The sequence below is a fragment of the Anopheles gambiae genome, chromosome 2, assembly GCF_943734735.2.
Source record: "Anopheles gambiae chromosome 2, idAnoGambNW_F1_1, whole genome shotgun sequence".
Lineage (NCBI taxonomy): Eukaryota > Metazoa > Arthropoda > Insecta > Diptera > Culicidae > Anopheles > Anopheles gambiae.
In genome coordinates this window covers 9,341,760-9,353,882 of record NC_064601.1, presented here as the reverse complement: position 1 = coordinate 9,353,882, position 12,123 = coordinate 9,341,760, and the positions used below count along the sequence as shown (strand labels likewise).

The 12,123-nt window shown below is 46.1% G+C and overlaps 2 protein-coding genes across 3 annotated transcripts in view; one reads left to right on the top strand and one right to left on the bottom strand.

The window, feature by feature from the left end:
- Positions 1-196: 196 nt before the first annotated feature.
- On the bottom strand, positions 197-2,296 carry LOC1281421 (15-hydroxyprostaglandin dehydrogenase [NAD(+)]). Its single transcript, XM_321329.6, has 4 exons — positions 1,720-2,296; positions 1,521-1,641; positions 1,005-1,434; positions 197-879 (listed from the first exon to the last, which is right to left on the bottom strand). Exons 1-4 carry the CDS (start codon positions 1,810-1,812, stop codon positions 765-767), a joined length of 759 nt encoding a protein of 252 aa, XP_321329.5. The 5' UTR covers positions 1,813-2,296; the 3' UTR covers positions 197-764.
- Positions 2,297-3,373: 1,077 nt separating this feature from the next.
- Positions 3,374-12,123, top strand: part of LOC1281422 (serine/threonine kinase SAD-1) — a 34,352-nt gene continuing 25,602 nt past the window's right edge. Inside the window, exons 1-2 of one of the 2 annotated variants that reach the window (XM_061646574.1) lie at positions 3,374-3,692; positions 4,821-5,268. The gene's annotated coding sequence lies outside the window, so the exon portion shown is untranslated. The remainder of the gene's footprint in view (positions 3,693-4,820; positions 5,269-12,123) is intronic. The other variant, XM_321330.6, reaches the window with a different exon arrangement.

Below are 12,123 nucleotides of genomic sequence, written 5' to 3'. Positions count from 1 at the left end.
GACGTGCTGTCAAAATGCACTACTTCTCGCTCTTTTGCTCTATGTGTCTCCTTCTGACGCGGCGCTTTATCGACTCGACCGAAACGACGAATCGATGAAAACAGCAGTAAATCCATAGGAGGGCGAGTTTAATGCGGCCGCAAGAGTTATGATTCGAAAAAATAAATAATTACGGTTAACTTGGTTCCCACAAAGGTTTTTTTTCATACTAGTTACGCATTTTACTTTATTTTACGACAATTTTACCACTAGAAACATATCAATTTTGTCTTACAACATTGATATTGCATTTCGTTTCCGTTGCTTGTCTGGTATGGTAATTAATATCAAAAGCGTTTCGGTATCATATCAATATTATTTCCCGCAACCCCATTGCTATTGCGAAAATTCCCACAATGTGTGTTGGAAATTAATTGTCATATTCCTTTGCAAGATACCGACTTTCTTATGCTAATGCACGGAAACGTGCCGGTGAGCGCGGGATACTCGCTCACTGCAGCCGTTACTGTGCACGAATTCACTGGCGCTGGTGTAATAGTATAAATGGAGCGAAGCATAATCAATGGTATGTAGAGCTTTAGCTTTAAGTCAGAGTGATTTATGGAACCGAATGATAGTTACATCCCTGAACTGGAATGGAATCTGTATGATACGCTTGTGTTAACCCTTGACCGTGGACTTGGTCAATTAACATGAATATGGTACGAATCGAATGCTCGAATGGGAAGTTTGAAGAATGTACTTAATCCGATGGGGCAATATTTTTAAATGCTGCTGTACGGTATCTCTTTCGCCGGTTTGCCTCCCGTCACTAGCCATATGGAACCGGTGGGTGCATTTTTTAATAGTGGTATCAACTCTTTGGCCACATGTTCCATTCTGAAAAGAGAAAGAGACAGAGAGAGAGAGAGAGAGAGAGAGAGAGAGAGAGAGAGGGAGAGAGAGAGAGAGAGAGAGAGTTATTGTATCCTTGCGTCTTTTCTGGCTCAATCAGTGTAAATTACCGTTGTAGCTGCACACCAGCCATATCCAATTCTTTCGCCTTTTCGTACGCCGGCGACATGAACCGTTTGTTGTGCGATGACGAGTTTTCGATCGGTCCAGGACAGTAAGCAAATGCTCGCACGTTGGTGTTGGCGTGATGGAACGGATCACCACAGGCTTTGGTTAGCCCGAGAATGGCATGCTTGGTGGCGGTGTAGATCGGTGTCGATAGCTGGGGCGTGACGCTAACACCCGAACCAATGTTGACCAGCACGCCGCCCCCCTTTCCTTTGCTTTTGTCCATAAACTTTTGCGCTAGCAGCGTTCCGCGTATGGCACCGTTCAGATTCACATCCACCTCCAGCTCCCAGAAGTTGTCGTTCATGATTTCTGCGTTGTTTATCACAATGTTTACCTCCTTAAACATGTTCACCGTGTACTCGAATGCCTCTGTGGGAAATGAAATTAGCGTAACGAGAATTAGTCCACCGATCTGTCTAGGTACCGTTCTCACATTAACACCCCCCCCCGTATACCTTCGAACTGGATGTAGTCGGTCACGTCACAATGGCAAAACAGTACCCGTGCGCCGTATTGTTTTTCGAGCTCTTCCACGGTCAATTCGCCGGCGTCCGAGTCCAAATCGCATATAACAACCTGTATTGTGGGACGGCGATTAGGTCGATTTAATGCACATTTGAACAAAAAAACATACTGATGGCATTTGGCACGTACCTTAGCTCCATGTTTTAGCAACTCCTCACTAAACGCCCTGCCTAGCCCAGTGGCAGCGCCGGTCACAAGTGCGACTTTATTTTTCAAATCCATCTCTATTACTGTTTCACTTAAACTTCACCAAACTCCGTTCAGCGGAACCTTTTTTATCGTTTGCACGCTGACAGCGTGTATGTGTACCAAGTTAGAGCAAGCAACCGATGATACTGGCTGAATGATTCACGGAACTGACCCCACACCCGGAAAACTGTAGACACACCCCGCGCAAGGACTTTGACGCAAAACACTACACAGCAAGCCTTTCGCAGCTTTTAACTGGGTTTGGAACAGAATAAAGGGGATATTGGACCACGGCCCTGCACGATTCGCGTTTAAGCACACAAACAATTCCGAAAAGGGTTTCCAAAACCTAGAAGGAATGAAATTGGAGAACGGGTTGCTTGCGGAAGGTACGAGACGAATATCCAATGTCGTTCACTCCTTGTTCCTGTCTGGCCTTTGCCAAAAAACACGGCGCACACACAGACAGCAAGCTACAAGTCGTTCCGTTGCTTTGAAGCCTTGCCGCCCACCAATACCAATAACGCATTTCGTTGGGGTAGGATAATGTTTCAGTGATCCTGGAATGGGGGGGGGGGGGGGGGCGGGGTGGCTCGGAAACTCCAGAGGTGGGTCTTAGTAAACATTGACAAGTCAACATAAAGGATATGAATGATCATACATGTGATAGAAAAGCAATTAGGGATGTCTTTATTAGCAAAGCATTATGAAATGTTTGTTATTCATAGATGGTTGGCAGTACAATTAATCTGTTTTTTAAACTTTTCACTCGCAAAACACGTTTCTTTTGCGTGCGCATGCGCGCAACACGCTAGTTTTGTATGCTTTTCCCCTCTTTTTCAACTGACTATTCAACGGGGAATTTGGTAACCTATTTAAAACGGATTAAAAAAATGGATTTCGATTTTCAATGCTGATAACGTCTACGTTCTTACAAAAATATGAAAACATAAACGAGTAACGGGTTTTACCGAAACAAAATTCCCGTTCAAATGACTTGCTTGAAATTAATTTACTTGAGGTGGATTTGCTTGCAGCATGTGCGAAACAACAAGGCGCTGTCATTCGATCGGAACGAAAGCGTTTGCATGGAAACACACGAACCTCTATGAAAATGATCCGATTTTTTACAAAACAAAAACAAAACAGCACATAATACACGCTACCGTGTACTGAAGATTGCATCAAATGGGGGTTGAAAGATGTAGAGTTAAAGTTTTACTTACTGGTGGTATTCGAGCTAACGGCAAATCGTACCCTTTTCGAACGAAATGGCATCCACTACACAACCGCACCGAAGTTTGTTTGCTTGCGAACTGATTGAATTCAAGCGACAGAACCTACTCAATTCAAAATCAATTATCCAAGCTACTTCCGAATTACAAACGATAGAATGTATCCAGTTCATTTTTTAAATTTATATTAAGTTGAAATTGTATGGATCGAACGAATAATGTTCGTAAAATCCCAACGACCCAACGAAAACCGCTCTCGCGTATCCGTGTGCGAGCTGTCACTGGGTGAAAGCCGAACGCCGACCAGAGCAAACTTGCTGCACCGTGTGGTCGACGGCTAGCAAGCGACGGCCAGGCCGAAACCGAAGCGGGGGTTTGAAAGTGTGTGCCAGACAGTTTTGTGGCAGACTTGCGTACACAGGCGGACGGAAAATCGGGACACGAAAACAAAAGCGGCTGCATTGTGAAGCAGATCATCCCAACCCTTGAACTAACCCAACCCCGGGGCAGGGAACGTGTTATTCTGCTCCGGAATTCCCGTTCAACGCCACTGATACCGCGTCAAATACCGCAGCGGGCCCGCCTTCCTCGGCGATATTGCTGCATCGCGGGCGTGTCCATATCGTTGCTCTCGCGTGTGTGTGCTGTGTATGCATCGGTTTTCATCTGGCTACTTTGGTAAAAAGAAAAGTTGATTCGGTTCACCTCTGCCAAACATCCGAAAATTGCGTGTAGTGGCGTGTGTGTGTGTGTGTATGTGCGGAAATTGTGTAGTATTGTAGCGGGCAGCTCGCCCATTTTCCAATAGGAAAATTGTGTTTGTTTTGATCAACGCTACAGCAGCAGCGAGTGTAGGCGTTTATGTGGATGCGTGTATGTGTGTTTGTGTGTGTGTGTTTCAGTACGCGTCAGTACAAGAATAGTTCTCACACTCCAGCAACACCCTTCGCCCCCTTGTTGTTGGTTGGTTGTGGATTGAAGCGAAAACAGCGTCACCGTGAAGGGCCCGTGCCTTGGTTGAGGCATAATATTGTGATTGTACTTCCGGCCTTAAGCAGCAAAAACAAAACAGAAAGAAGGATCACAGCCACACAGTTCCAACTGCAGTGATGCCCAGTAGGTGGGGGTTTCAAACTAAGCGTGCGGAAAACTGGTGATGGCTGTTTTGTGTATCATCTAGCACACCCACCAGCAAAGAAAGCCATCAGGCCGCATCAGGTTGGCATTGGGTGTAGCTTACATAATGATGCTAGTTAGCTCGTGTCACAGTAATAGTGGTGCCTGCCTGGTGGCGGGGCATCGTCTAGAAGCGCCCTAAAGCCTTCTGATAAACAGCTACAGCAAACGACGTGGAAGATTTACTGCCCCTGTGGGGCCTAAGTGCAAACGCTGAATCGTGTCGTAACCGAACCTCTCATGTTTACGTGTGCAGAGAGTAACACAGCTTGTGGTGGAACCTCGCGGAAGCATCACGGGTTTCGGCGATCATGAAAATAGCAGCAACAGCACTGCAAGGAAAGGGATGGCACTGATGACAATGCGCTCAGCAGAATCATCAAATGCTGTCTGCTTGGAAAAGTTTGCGGCTGGTGTTTAGTAGGAGTGGTAGTATTAGAGAGCGTGGCTTGCTTTGTTGCTGGCGTGAGCAGCGGATTAGCTGTGCAAAGTATCGTTAGCTGTGCGTGTGTGTGTGCGTTTGTGTTGGTGGTGTGGTGGACGAAAGCACCTAAATATTCGTTCCACCTATGCATATAATAATGTGTTTTCTTTCCATTTTTTCCTACGGTGAAACCCCGGTCAAAATAGAGAGCAGACAACAAAATGCTGTTAACGATTAAAGCGGCAGCGAGACGACGTTTGTCGTCGTTATAGAATGATCGTTGCTCGGTGAATTTGTTGTGTTTAGTGTCCTGGTTAGTGTATGTTTCAGTGTGTGTGTGTGTGTGAGAGAGTGAGTGAGTTTGGTGGTGGAAAACCAAAGAGTTGCGGAAAAATTTCATCCAAATTCCGGGCCGCAGCTGTACAGTGAGTGAGTGGTTGTACCGGCTGGTGGAGTGTTGTGGAGTGGTGTGCAAAAGTGTGTACGTACGCACGGTCGGCATACATTGCCGCAGGACGTGTATACTGTGTGGCGGAGAAAAGGATAGAGTCGGCTCGTACGGTGGTCAAATTTTGTGTTCGATTCGATCCGGCCGCCCCACCGGACACCGGCCATCGTCGCTGAAAGCGTTCGGATCATCTCGGTCCACTGAAGGTAAGAGAGATCCATTGCGACAATGGATTGATTTGTTTCTGTACAGTTAGCGTCTGGTTGTGAACCCCTATCGGCCCTATTTGTCTGTTTGTGGTGGCCTTTCCAGTTCGTTTCGGGTGCGAAAATCGATACCATGAAAATAAGGTTTTTCTAATTTTCTCCATCTCTTTGACCCTCCCTGATTGTGGTGCGTGTACGCTCTCCTCTCGATCGCACTCTCAGTTTCGCCACGCGCACGCTCTCCCTCTCTTTCTTTCTCCTTGCTTTCTCTCTCTCTCTCGGGCGACCCTTTCCGTCAAGTAGGCTATGCAACGGTATCCCCGCAGGACTTCCGTAGAACAAAACGCTGGCTCCCCTTTTTCCACACGACCGGCTGTTGCAGCAACAGTTACTCATATTCCATTTTTACCATGCTTGTAGAACGCAAAGAAAATAACTACAATATATTAGATTGCTAATACTGCATTCTGCACACAGTTCAATCAAATTCAATGGCGAGTACAGTACTCAAAAAAACCAAAACAGAAAACCATATGAACTGTGGAATGTTTGCTGGTGCTACCTGTTATCCAGCATGAGTGTGTGCGTGTTTGGTATCGTAAAATCCTCCTTTTTGCTCTCTCTCTCTCTAGGCTATGCTCACAACGCTTCCGATTGAGGGGGGAGGGGGGGGGGGGGTTTGTATTATGCTGGGAAGTTTGCAGCCGAGATAAGCTCGCGCTCTCGTCATTACTTTCTAAAGAGCAACAACACACAACGAGAGATTTGCGCCCCGATTTCGCTGCTGCTTTTGATGCTGTGGTGACTCTCCGGCAAAGGAGTCGCGCGTATGTAGGTTTTAGGGGGGAAAAAACAAAACATAAAAATAGCATAAATTTCATGTTCATGATTAGTCGAGCTCACTTTTTTCCGTTGCTTGCAGTGCTTATTTTGATTAAATGAACTCATATTTTCTTATCAATAGTACTACAAATAACAGTATGTATAGGAGGGGGATCTTTTTGAGCATTTTTTAGCGTGGTTATTATAAATAAAAAAGAAATCATCGGGTTTAACCTAACGAGTAACTGTCTTGTTTTAGCCAGTGCAATTTCAATATCCAGCCCGATAGTAACTGCATGCCAGATCAATTCAGCCTATCAGTAATTAATCCACACAAGTACAAACAGAGAAGGGTTTTGAACGTCAAATGTGAACGCCTTCCTTTGGCATTCTGCGTGTTTACTCGCTAGTAAAGTGTACTTTAGAATATTTATTTGGTTTCATTTAATAGTTGAGTTACAGCGATTTCTTCGCCACAATGAAACACAATGTTGAATTGAACGCACGGAAAATAAAACTAAACTAGAACATTGGGCTTTAAGCGCATACACACCACAATAGCAAAAGCTGGCTAGGAAGGAACCCACCTTGTGGAAGGAGGAACATATTTCATTTCCTGTCAAAATCACACGACGGGAAATGGAAAAGGGAACAAATTGAACAATTTCGCCGGTCGTACTTTACAGGTTTCTTCCTAGACGGGAAACGAAATTGCGCAAAGTTTTCTCTCTCCTACTCTCCCTTTCTCTCTCTCTCTGCGTGCCGGCATGACTCATAAACGTCACTCCCAGTGCCATAGCAATTTGGCAAACACACCTGATTTAGTAGTTTAGTTTTACTCGTTTCCCCCCTACGCTACTTGTACCACTTTTGGGGTTAGCGGTGAGACGGGGACGAGGGCAAAGAGCCAAAGAAAAGTGCAAAAAAAACTGGGTGTTTACGATGATCGATCGATATCCGATTAAGGACAGCCGTATGTATCGCCTATTTTCAACGGACGGATGAAAAAAGAAGAAATGAAAACAATGCGAAGACAAGAGTGTAAAGGTCTTTTTTGTAGTTAGAGACTACATTTTATTTATGCTATGCCGTTGCACTGTTGCACTTCGAATTATCAACCAATCGATCAAAGAGCTAATCATTTCCCTGTTGTGTTGCGGCAGAGTCGAATTAGATCGCGTACATCAGGTTGACTGTCTGCTTTTGCTATTGGAAATGGAAATCCTATTTGACTGCAACCGATTAGCTTCCTTCGGGAGCGCAATGAAAAGCAGATCGCTGTGGGAAAACGCGTCCATTCATAGTTCTTGAGCAGATAGGGACCCTTTTCTAGGGTCGAGGTTTAATTTGCCCAGCTGCTGCTGCTGCTACATTGTTTCCTTCTCTGCTAGCATCTCCTGTGTGCCGCATGATGACTAGTGGTGTGAGTCGGCTTGACAGTTAATGAGCCCTGGATAAGATGCCCTGCCTGAAGGGGCACTCGAATTGTTGACTGTTTTTTTCTTCTTCTTCTGCTCGCTGCAAAAGAAAGCATACGCGCTTTAGCACCGTTTTCCATTCCACCTGAGAGTACACAAGGGAGAGGTCAGCCTTTTTGCGTGGTTGATGCAGATGACGGTTGCAATTCTTTTTTTCTTGCACCGGGAGTAAAGAAATGGAATTTTTCTTCCTTTTGCTGTTTCACCCTTCACACGTAGCCACCGAGGAAGGTCATTTGGCGCAAAAGAAAAGCTCCCATCGAGCTACTTTCTTTGTGACTAATTTTCAACAGGAGGTATTTTATGCGAAACACTCAGCTCGAATGATGCACACAATGATGTTGCTCAATTTACATAAGATGAAACGTATTTCAAGGTTTTGTTCAACTGCACCAAACTTGACAGTGTATTGTGGACCTTGTCGCGTGCATGCTTTGTGTGTCACAATGGAACAATACGATACACAGTTGTCGTTGGCGGGAGGCGGAGACCAGGGTCACCGGTTTCATTCACGGTTTGTTCCAGCGCTAGTCATGCCCCGGGTGTGCTGGAGAAAAACAGAAAAATAAACTCAGTGTTGCATTGGGGAGCAATTAGGGGTTTGAATTTTATATAGAAATAATGTAACAAAATTTTAACTTTTTCCCGCTGTGTAAGCATTACAAGCTCTTCTAATCATAGTGATCCTGCTGTCCTGCTTCGGGCAAAAAACTGGCAATGCATAGCACTATTTGCTAGTTACGAGCCGGTGCGTATTAGCGACATGATGACCACCCTCCCCCATTTGCGCTCGATCGCAATGCGCATTAGCAAGGTAATAAAACAGCTGAAAATAATAACACAGCACACAACCACTAGCTTTAAAGCCCCGGCGGAGGAGGTTCCGCGTTTGTGGTAGGTCGTGTTGCGGTTTATCACTTAAACAGAGCCCGCGTGATGATGATGGGCGGGCGCCACGCAATCGCCGCGCGGATAACGGGCTGTCATTAATTGATTGTAATTATCTTTCAATTACGCATCTTATCGCGCATCCGCGGCTGCTGATGGGACAACCACACTGTGCGCGGCCACGATGTCTGCGATGCGAAAGTATGTGTTGCATTACATTCGTGCGCGTTTGTGGCTGCTGCCGCATGTTCAGTGAGGAAGGACTTCCGTTGGAGCAAGTAGCATTCCTTTACTGGCTCCAGTATCCAGTGCCTCTGATGTTATGAGCAAAAATGGAAGCACTCCAGGCACGCTGAACCGATTATTCAACTACATTTTGGGGGACTTGCTTGTTACCCTCTTATTCCTCCCCAAAATTACGTCGCTGATCAGCTCAAACGCTGATCAGTGTGTGATCAGTGAAACTGAAACGGCTTTTGAGTGAAAATGTGTGTTGACGCATCGATAGTTTTCCCTTTTTTGGCGTTACGTTAGTGATGGTAGCTGCTGGCACAAGTGGGCACGGATGGATGACTCCTGTGACAGGGCTACACCGAAACTGATTACGTGAAGCAGTTCGATTAGAGTGGCGCACAAAGCTGAAGAATTGTAAAGCATATTACAGACCATTTCCTTTCTCCCAAGCGCTCCTATTTAGATAATACTTTTCACACTTTTCCAAGCTACTTGCTGTGTAGCTACATGGGTCAAATTTTCTTTCCCCTCCTTACTATTCCCCTACCCAGGAAGTGAACCGTGAACGTGAAACTGGCAACGCGCATTGGCTTTGTGTTTCATTGGCTTTGGTGAGATTTTATTTTAATTGCAAATGGCCGCCCCTACCCCATCCCCAGGCCACGCGATTGTATCGGCGGATAGATTAAATACCGTAGAAATTGAACGCACGCGCCTCCCGTGCACCACAGTTGCATTATTCACACACTGGTCGTGGTGCTGCTCGGGCACACAGGGGGGTGCACATTTTTGTTCCTCTCACTTTTCTTATCAAACTCTGGGGGTTTGCGGATTTTCATGACGAGCACACGGTATGCCCGATCGTTTAATCGCGAATGGAATGTGAAGAAAAGTGGATGTGTACTACACAGAGGGAGAAGGAAAAAAATACAGCCACCTTTCTCCAGTTATTCAACCACTTTTTGGCACGGCTGGGCAGCAGCAGCAGCAGCAGTGGCGAAAGGTCCCTCTTCCCATTCAGCTTCCCCTAAAATGCGCTACTGCTGCTGCCAGTCATCTGCTCAATGTTGCAACGTGAGTTCAACCACCAACCCAACTGCCTTCGCGCTTGGGACACGGTTAGTGCGCCGTAGTAGCAGTGTTGGTAGATTGGCCGCTTTTGCTGAGCTGCGAACATGCTGGTCGTCGTCTGCGAGAAGCGAGAAAAAGAGAAACCGAGCGAGCAACAACTAATGCCGCGAATGTTTAATACATTTTTTAAAATGTGGAAAAAGTGAGAAAAGTGTTTTTTTTGCAGACGAGATATAATAACTGAATGTTTTGTTGGCAAGCATTTCTTCTCTATGTTATATCCTAACAACACTATTTTGGTTTCTCTTTATCCGTTATGTGGCATATTAGTGTAGTAAAAGCTTGGAAACATTTCCTTTTGCTGATTCCGCAAAGCGTCGGTAGTCTTGTCCGGGAGTTGATCCGATGACCTGTGGTATGGCAGCCCACGTGTCTAGTCACGACACCGTGGCATGGTTTTGATTTTAGCCCGTGTGATGTGCATATGGTGATGCTTGCCCCAAGCACGGCTCTTCGAAAACAAGGTACGCTTTAGCAACTTCAAAATCTTTGATCTTTGCGCCGTGACATGATTGGGGTGTTAAAATGGTAGTAAACGTAATGAAACATTACCCCACGGGCTGGATTCGTAGAGTTTGCACCACCTAATTTCATCCTCTCGCTACTGCTGTGTACGTACAAGGCGGCCATACTAGGCCCGTACGGTTGGTGACTGCCTGGGCGACCTTTTTTGCGGTCACGTTCCGGCGATCACGTTGTGAATGACCGCTTTCGGTGGAAACGACCGCGCGTCGCCAACCATCAGCCACAATCAGCTGTAGCGATCGCGACCTGCACCATTGCGCGCACGCTATCTCGCACTCCCTCTCTCTCTGTCTGTGTTAAATCTTCGCTGTTGACGCATTCTAGCGGGATCGAACCACCCCTAAAGCGTTCCCGGTTGGCTGGCTTGTACACGACTTAGTCTAAAATTGGCAAAATAAACCTTGTGGATGGTAAAGAAAAACAGGGAGTGTGTGTGTCTGTGTTGGAAATTTCGCGTGTCTTAAAACATGCTACACGAGCACACCGGTGCTGGGGAGATGTGTACACGATCGTGCATGATAATGCTAATCGCATACATTAAAATCCGAACCGCAGCAGGAGTTGAATGTTTCGCATTTGCTATGCTTTTTTGTGCTACGAAACTACGAGCGATAGGAGGCGCGCAGAGAGACTAACCATCATCATTATCGTTGGGAAGAGCACTGCACTGAAACGTGTCGGCGACTGATCGCGACTCACGGGCGATGTTAGCGATTGCAAACACGTGTGCGGAACGTAGCGGCTCTCATTGCGTGCCAAGCGGGACGTGGGATGGAAATGCTTTGTTTTGCTCCGATGCATGCCTTCCTTTCCTGCACTGCCACACACCACGCTATCATGCGACGAAGTGCACTCCGTCCGAGGAACGTGAATGCATGCGGATTTTCTGCGGTGTGTGTGCATTTCATAATTAATTTTATCGTCTCATCCCGCCCACCGTTGATTACCTTTGTTACTCACTCGGGGCTCACGTGTTTGCGATCAGTGGCGCGTTGGAACAACGTTACCTCTGTCTGTTACGGTTGACAGCGACGAAGCATGCGGTGTTGCAGTGCCTTCAGTTAGTGCAGGTGGCAGTTGAGTGCATCACGCATGCTTGGATGGGGAACAAATGCACACGAGACGGAAATTATGGGAGGGTTATGGACGATTTATTCTTCGATTCTCGATCAGAATTAACGGGATCGCTCGATAGGATCAGGTGTTTATCGATCAGTCAGCTGTAATGTGTCTTGTTTAATCGCCGTCCAATGGGTTATTAATGGCTCTATTACATCCAATTTACCTTTACAAGGTACTTGGCGGTCTCTGGTTTTGTTTGTAGTTCTACATCTCATCTCGCAGGCAGAAGATGTGTGGATGATGTGATGAATATTACAGACCTTGTCGTCCCAAGACTCCATTTGTCACTGATATCTGTAATGCTTCCACTTTATGTAGTGATGTGTAATCCGGAGAAGAGTAGTAATGTAATCCACTCGAACTCCAGCTCTGAAAATCTTTATCCGACTGCAGTTCAAACTCAGATTCGACTCCGTCATTCTGAACGAGTCGCGACAGCTTCGGATGAAGATTCCCGAGGCTGTCAACTGCTGTCTATTGAAATCTGGATAGCACCGAACGAGCCTAGATGAGTCGAGATAGGAATTGAATCGCTCGGAGTTGTCTGGAGTTGTCCAGAGAATGTCTGAAGTCGGTTGAAGTAGTCCAGAGTTATCTTCCGGAGTCTTCCCAAAGAATTGTTCTGGAAACTCGTTTGCCATTTGTAACCTACATA

Bases quoted from the DNA above. Each gene is read 5' to 3' on its own strand.
- LOC1281421 (XM_321329.6), bottom strand. From the start codon at position 1,812: ATGGATTTGAAAAATAAAGTCGCACTTGTGACCGGCGCTGCCACTGGG. The intron at 1,435-1,520 runs GTATACGGGGGG...CATTTCCCACAG, and splicing joins CGACTACATCCAGTTCGAAG to AGGCATTCGAGTACACGGTG. The intron at 880-1,004 runs GTAATTTACACT...TTCTCTTTTCAG, and splicing joins GCTGGTGTGCAGCTACAACG to AATGGAACATGTGGCCAAAG.